The 6,234-nt window shown below is 46.7% G+C and overlaps 3 protein-coding genes across 3 annotated transcripts; 1 reads left to right on the plus strand and 2 right to left on the minus strand.

Moving 5' to 3' along the window:
- Window positions 1-827: 827 nt before the first annotated feature.
- On the minus strand, window positions 828-1,297 carry BU24DRAFT_429398 (uncharacterized protein). The gene has a single exon (XM_033529720.1). The coding sequence runs from the start codon at window positions 1,213-1,215 to the stop codon at window positions 1,042-1,044; it is 174 nt and encodes a 57-aa protein (XP_033376704.1). The 5' UTR covers window positions 1,216-1,297; the 3' UTR covers window positions 828-1,041.
- Window positions 1,298-1,460: 163 nt separating this feature from the next.
- BU24DRAFT_429399 (uncharacterized protein) lies at window positions 1,461-4,326 on the plus strand. Its single transcript, XM_033529721.1, has 4 exons — window positions 1,461-1,670; window positions 1,859-2,407; window positions 2,459-3,280; window positions 3,328-4,326. Exons 1-4 carry the CDS (start codon window positions 1,576-1,578, stop codon window positions 4,202-4,204), a joined length of 2,343 nt encoding a protein of 780 aa, XP_033376705.1. The 5' UTR covers window positions 1,461-1,575; the 3' UTR covers window positions 4,205-4,326.
- An 82-nt stretch (window positions 4,327-4,408) lies between these two features.
- Window positions 4,409-4,742, minus strand: BU24DRAFT_429400 (uncharacterized protein; the record flags this gene model as incomplete). Its single annotated transcript, XM_033529722.1, has 1 exon — window positions 4,409-4,742. A coding segment is annotated over one exon (269 nt), but the record flags the coding sequence as incomplete, so codon positions are not given.
- Window positions 4,743-6,234: the final 1,492 nt, after the last annotated feature.

A 6,234-nucleotide genomic window follows, 5' to 3' on the forward strand; every position in this document is an offset into this window, starting at 1 on the left:
GCAGGGGGTAAGTTCCTTTGCGGAGGACGCACGGGCGAACGGGCAGGGACAGGAAAATGGATTTGGGCAAATCCATTTTGGCATACCTGTCAAGGAGCTTATTCTGATCCCCACGAACCATCCTTTGGCGCCCGCTGTGGGCCTGGCAATGAGTCCTAATGTGGCTCCCTAGTACAAATCCAGCGCATATCAGAGAGCCTGTACAAGCTCTCACCACACCTTGTACCAACAACCACTCACCTCTCTCTTTGTCACGAATCGTCCTTCAATTCTTCCTCAAACCCTGAAATATCGCCTCCAGCACAAGGTTAGGGCAGGAGCGGGTCGGCCATCAATATGTGTATGGTGGCAACATAAAGTACTGCCTCGCACAGCTACATCTCACAATGGCTACATCTCACAATGATGCGTAAGCGAACTGCTGCACTTCGACTATACCATTTTAGCACAACACTTAGAGCTGCTGCTTCAACGATAATTTATTTCTCACGTTTCTCATTCTCTATGAGCTTTTCTTTTTATCATGACTCATAATCTTAAGTTAATGCAAAATTCGGAAGGTGTTCGAGACAAAGAAATAATATGCCAGGGGAATCGCTCTGCTCATGAATTCTCAGCTTCTAAGCATGAGCGTTAAATGGTTCGTGTTAGTTAGCAGCCTGTCTGTTTGGGTACTCTTCTCGGGACATTCAAGCGCACCGCGACCGTCGCGCAGAGAACCTATCGGAAACATATTTTTTACCCACACTGTTGTTAGCAAAACCGAATAGACATGCGCAGGCCTATACAACTGGAAAACGCAGCAACCATTAGATAGCATTTACTTCCTAGACTATTCTACATACAGGCTCAGGGACCTCGCCACATAGGAGGAAGAAGGGGGGGCACGTGTTAGGACCCTAACTAGGCTAGCGCGCCCTCGGCGAAGCAGTTGTTCTGTCACGGTTTATGGCTCTTACTGTCCAGGATGTGGACAGCCCTCATGGTGGAAGCATGGCGGAATGTGATCATCGACCGTGCATAGTTAGGGTAGCTCTTCCCTCAGTTTGATGGCGTCACTATAAAAGCTGTGGAAGGTAGGCCGTGCTTGCTGTAGACATTCAAATGGACCGTCGACAGCTCGTGACAGACCTGCAATCTGACACCTGTAGCCGCCGCGGACCTTGAAATACGAGCATGGCGATACATCGCCCCGGCCGCACAAGGCCGTTGCATAGTGATAATCAGACCTCTTTAAACTGGCATGAGAGATAATAGAAGACAACGAGGCAGAATTCAAAGTCCCTGGTATGTGTTTCAGTCTTGTCATCGATATGGGGGCTGCGAGGTTTGAATGTAATATAGCGTGCAGCAAGGCGAATGGGGCTGAGCATGCAGCACTTGTAGGTAAAAATAGATTGATGTGTAGGCTGCTAAAACCCGTTCCCCGCCTCTGAAAAACAACATTAATCCGTTTATTTGTTCACTGTGCTTGATCTATCATCAGGACTGGTATATACTACTCATGATACGGCAAATAACTCCTTAAGGAACGGAAGGGAGTTGTATATGTGAATCAAGTCTGTTTTATTTACCATGGCTAACTTGCGACATGCTGCGCGAAGCTTGTTTCGGTCTAACAATGGCGGTCGCGTTGCGCCAGAGTGGATTGGATTGCAGTTGTTCAGTCGGTCAGTTTTATATTCTCCTTCCATTCTCGCCACTCGATAACGACATTGATACCCCACTATTGGGACTACTGTCTCCTTTTTTGACACTCGCCTACGTCTCCTTTGTTTTTATTAATCCTTAGATGGAGCGACAACCGTCGATTGACGTGCATTTTCTGAGTCACTCATTAACATTATTTGGATGACAGTCGAAGTCGCACTCCAACAATACCACCTTCTGATGTCATCGGCGATCTTGAAACACCACCGACTCTTCCGAGGATGAAATTAGCAGACACACGAGCACTTTCAATCTTCCATTCTCTCGCAAGAACTTCACAACGAGCAACAAAAGCATGGACTTCGCGCTTCCCCGGTTGGAGAGGCGGGCTTGCCAGTTTCGTCGCACTTGCGTCGTTGGTGCTCATTATCAACCTCACTGGACTTATCTGGGCTGTGACGCACCTGGATGATAACCCATTTGCAACAATTACAATGCGCAGCTGTGATGAGATATCGCAATTGGGGGGTTACTCCAGCCTTGTTATTAATGTCTTGAGTACTACCCTACTGGCTGCGTCTAACTATTGTATGCAGTGCTTGACTTCGCCTACTCGAGCTGAAGTTGATGCTGCGCATGCTGCGGGTAAATCTTTGCGTATTGGGGCTCTTAGTTGGAGGAATGTTTTTCGGTATAGGAAGAGAAGGATGGGTTTACTTGTTGCGCTGCTTTTGAGTAGCTTACCACTCTTTTCCATGTAAGCTCAGAAGGACACGATTTTGGTTAACCGCTGATCATGAAGCAACAGTTACAACTATGCTGTTATACCCCAAATGGCGCTGCAGCCGGATTTCTACTATGTTTGGGTTACCCCTGACTTCCTCAACGGCGCTGGCTTTAATATAAGTAGCAAGCTGGACCTCACGAATGTTGATTGGTATTGGAGATACACGCGGAATCACACAGTTGATGAATATTTTCATAAATTACAAGATCAGATTTGGAGGGCAGAATTGTGGGAGAATATGTCGGTGGCTAACTGTATGCAGAAGTACCAGGTGCCGCCATCCGATCTTGGTACTGTTCTACTTGTGACAGAGAAATTGCCTGATTTTAGCATTACTTCTTCAGTCACGAGCATCGATGTTACTAAGAATGTAACACAAAGTCTCCTCAAAATTGGCTTGGGCAATTACGGCGAGCCTTATCCGTGGGAATGGCAGTACAGGTCTCTTGACGAATGGCGCCGTATGATCCCTGGTTGGAGAACAGTCTACTGCCTCGCCAGAAAGGCTACACCTCGATGCCGCTTACAGGTCCATGTATGGTTCCTGTTAGTCGTGGTGATCCTGAATATCATCAAGTTAGGTTGCTTACTTCGAACATTCTGGGAACAGCAGGACGCTCCATTCATCAATATGGGAGATGCAATCGCATCATTTCTTCAGCGCCCCTGTCAGTTGACCAAGGGATCATGTCTGCTCACACAAAGTGAGCTCACGAAACACCTGCAGCAGGAGGGTGACAATCTGGAAGATTCAACGCAGACGAGACCAAGACGATATGAGGCAAGAGCCGTTCGCCTCTACTCATCCATCAGCTACCTTAGTTGGTCAACCTACATCATTGTGTAAGATTATACCGCAACTACGAATCGATGTTTACTAACCAAAATAGTGTTATGTTTGCATTGCTTGCTGCTGCTTCTGGTTTCAACAAGATTATCATCGTGTATCGTGACAACATCAAGCCAAGTCTTAGCATTTTCTGGAAATCTGGCTTTGGCAAATTGAATTTGTCTTTAGCCGGTGTCCTCCACCCAGATTGGTGCACCCAATCTCCCACATGCAGCGACTTGGGCTTACTGGAAGTCTACAATATGTTCGCTGGATCTCTCCCTCAGATTGTCGTGGCCTTGGCTTATTTCCTCCTCAATGCTTATTTAACACAAATTGTGCAGCTGCAGGAGTGGCTACGCTTGGAACAGCGTCGACAGGCTCTCAGAGTCACAACGCCGGAACCCAATTCGGAACAAACATCAACGTATTGGCTCTCTCTTCCTTACAGATACAGCATCCCTCAGATACTATCTTCAATGATGTTGAGCTGGCTAGCTTCTCACACTGTCTTCTTTACACGGTTTAAACTGTATGTCGAAGATGGAAATCATTATGACTATCCTGTTTCACAAACGTCACCAGATGAGATCAGAAGAATATTTTCCTACACCTACCGCAATGGGGAGTGGGGTCTCTACTGCATCGGCTACTCGCCGCTGGGAGTAATCTGCACTGCCCTCTTTGGCATTCTCATATTCGTGGTTTCGATTGTCATAAGTTTGAAGAAGCGCACCTCTGGGTTGCCGCTCGGCCCGTCAAACAGTTTGGTCCTCGCAGCAGCATGCCACCCGCCAGAGAATGACCGCTATGCGGCAAGGAATCAGATACAATGGGGCGCTGTTCATTCAAGAACAAGAGCGCGGGGAGAACCCTACCACTGCACGATTTCAAGTCGGAAGGTCGAAGTGCCGGTTGAGGGACGATTTTACGCATAGGGGCTTGGACATTTGTAAGTCAACGCACGCCCTCAGCATCCCCGCGCCGCCAATACAATGATATGTAGAGCTCTCTACAATAATTTTTCTTACCGAATTTTCTGGTTTTAAGTACGACTAGGTGTATTATTTATTTCCGGCAAGTAGTATTTACAAATATCGCGTTGGTGTTTTGATTGTTCGCCCACTGCGTGAGGAGAGTGTTGATAGCCCAGGTGTCGCCCTATCAACTTGATCTACTCTCTTAGGCGTGCGCGCACTGATATTTCTCAATTTTTTGCGCGGAGTAGAGAGAGAAGCTCTTTGATTACACCTTTTGACAGTTTGACCCGATTTTTGAGGTGTATTTTGGCCATCCGAGCTTGTTGTCGTAGGCGCTTTTGAGAGGCCTCCTCAGCTCTCGCCCTCGCGCGCGCCTCCTGAGCTTGCGCACGCGCAATACGCCTCTCCTCCTGTAAGCGCTGTTTAAGGAGCTTTTTTGACCTTTGTATCTCCTTTTTTTGCTCTTTTTCGCGTCTCTCCTCACCACACGACATCAACCCCCGCCCTCGTGCTGCGCCGCTTACACATCTCGAAATCGGTTTCCGGTTCCTGCACTCCAGTTAGTCTGAGCGCACAGCTGTTTAGAGAGGCGCTTACTAGATACGTCTTAGCTTTCGCAGGGGTAGTACCTGTGGCTCAGAGTGTGGCGATATCGCGAGCTGTGCCACATGTACCTCTACCTACTCATTATCTACACATTGCGAAACATCTACAAGGTCAGGGCAGGAACGGGTCAGCCGTCCTCTCTGCTCGTGGTGGCAAAGTGCCACCTCTGCTAAGGCCTTTAGGCTAACAGATTAAATCTAAGCTACACCTTCCTAAAGTACTCTTTATGTACACCTCTCTGTATGCCCTAGATACTTAGCGATATGATATCTATGTAAATTGCTAGCTTAATGAATAGCATGCGAACATTCGCGCTATACAGCGTGAGGCACGGTCTGCGGTTTCTGCTGAGCTGCGCGGTAGAGGAACATGACAATACTCCCATCTCTTTCCTCTGCACCCTCAGATGACACTTTAGGAACGCCTATTTGAAGCTAAGCATGGCAGGTGAGTTCCACGGATCCATCTCTGATTATGCCGTTATTCCTTTATTGCGAGTCGGGCAGTATTGTACGGTAAACTTCAACTTGGGAGAATATACCCGCTTGCACAGTCGGCCTTCAGCTTTCACACGCTGCTGAAAATTTAATCCCGTATAATCCTGTACTTATTGGCTTAAGCTTTGCCTTATTTGTTATAGCTACGATTGGAATATCCCCTGTTGTAGTCGGGCGGTTGGCTGGATTTCATTTACCCTGACCCCTCCCTTCGTTCCAGGATATACGGGCTGCTACAGTACTACTGTCTATCCTCTCTCTGTAGTGTTGTGATTGCGAACAATTTCATTAACAAAGTTTGTGCGTCGTTAGGGCCTATTATGTTCCCTCAGGCCTCAGCTCTGTCCCTATTATAGTCTTTTGCAATATCAGCTTCCTAAGGAGAAAAAGGAGACGAGCACGAATGAGATGGCACGGGGATGGTCATGGTCATGGTTAGGATCATTAGGTTAAGGATTGGGGGCCTTGTTTGATTTAATTTGATTTAACACTCTACTACTACTGACTACTAAGTTATACCCTACCTCCTTAATCTTACCTACCTAATATAAAGGAATACTATTTATATCTAAGTATTAGAATATATTCTAGAAAGTATTAGGAGTAGTATAAAAGCTCTTAATAAGCTTCTACCCTAAAATAGATAGATAAATAAAGTAAATAAATTAGATACTAGAGTGTAACGATAGGTAACTTACTACACAAGGTAAGAGGGGTATATCGCAGAGGTTTGTATAGGGTAAAGCGAGTATCAAGACAGGGTAATTGTAACGGGGTCGTCTGAGTAGGGACTTAGACACGTGACCTCGAAGGGGTTCTGTTGAGTAATGAGGGCCGTAGGCGTGGTATCAATATACTGGTAGGGTTGAACGTCAATCAATCACT

This window comes from Aaosphaeria arxii (assembly GCF_010015735.1).
Source record: "Aaosphaeria arxii CBS 175.79 unplaced genomic scaffold BU24scaffold_19, whole genome shotgun sequence".
In the NCBI taxonomy this organism is placed as follows: domain Eukaryota; kingdom Fungi; phylum Ascomycota; class Dothideomycetes; order Pleosporales; genus Aaosphaeria; species Aaosphaeria arxii.

What these genes read in the sequence shown, in the direction of transcription:
- BU24DRAFT_429398 (XM_033529720.1), bottom strand. Translation starts at nt 1,215, where the DNA reads ATGCAACGGCCTTGTGCGGCCGGGGCGATGTATCGCCATGCTCGTATT.
- BU24DRAFT_429399 (XM_033529721.1), top strand. Translation starts at nt 1,576, where the DNA reads ATGGCTAACTTGCGACATGCTGCGCGAAGCTTGTTTCGGTCTAACAAT. An exon ending in GGATTGCAGTTGTTCAGTCG is followed by an intron (nt 1,671 to 1,858) that starts GTCAGTTTTATA and finishes TTTGGATGACAG; the next exon opens with TCGAAGTCGCACTCCAACAA. An exon ending in AGCTTACCACTCTTTTCCAT is followed by an intron (nt 2,408 to 2,458) that starts GTAAGCTCAGAA and finishes ATGAAGCAACAG; the next exon opens with TTACAACTATGCTGTTATAC.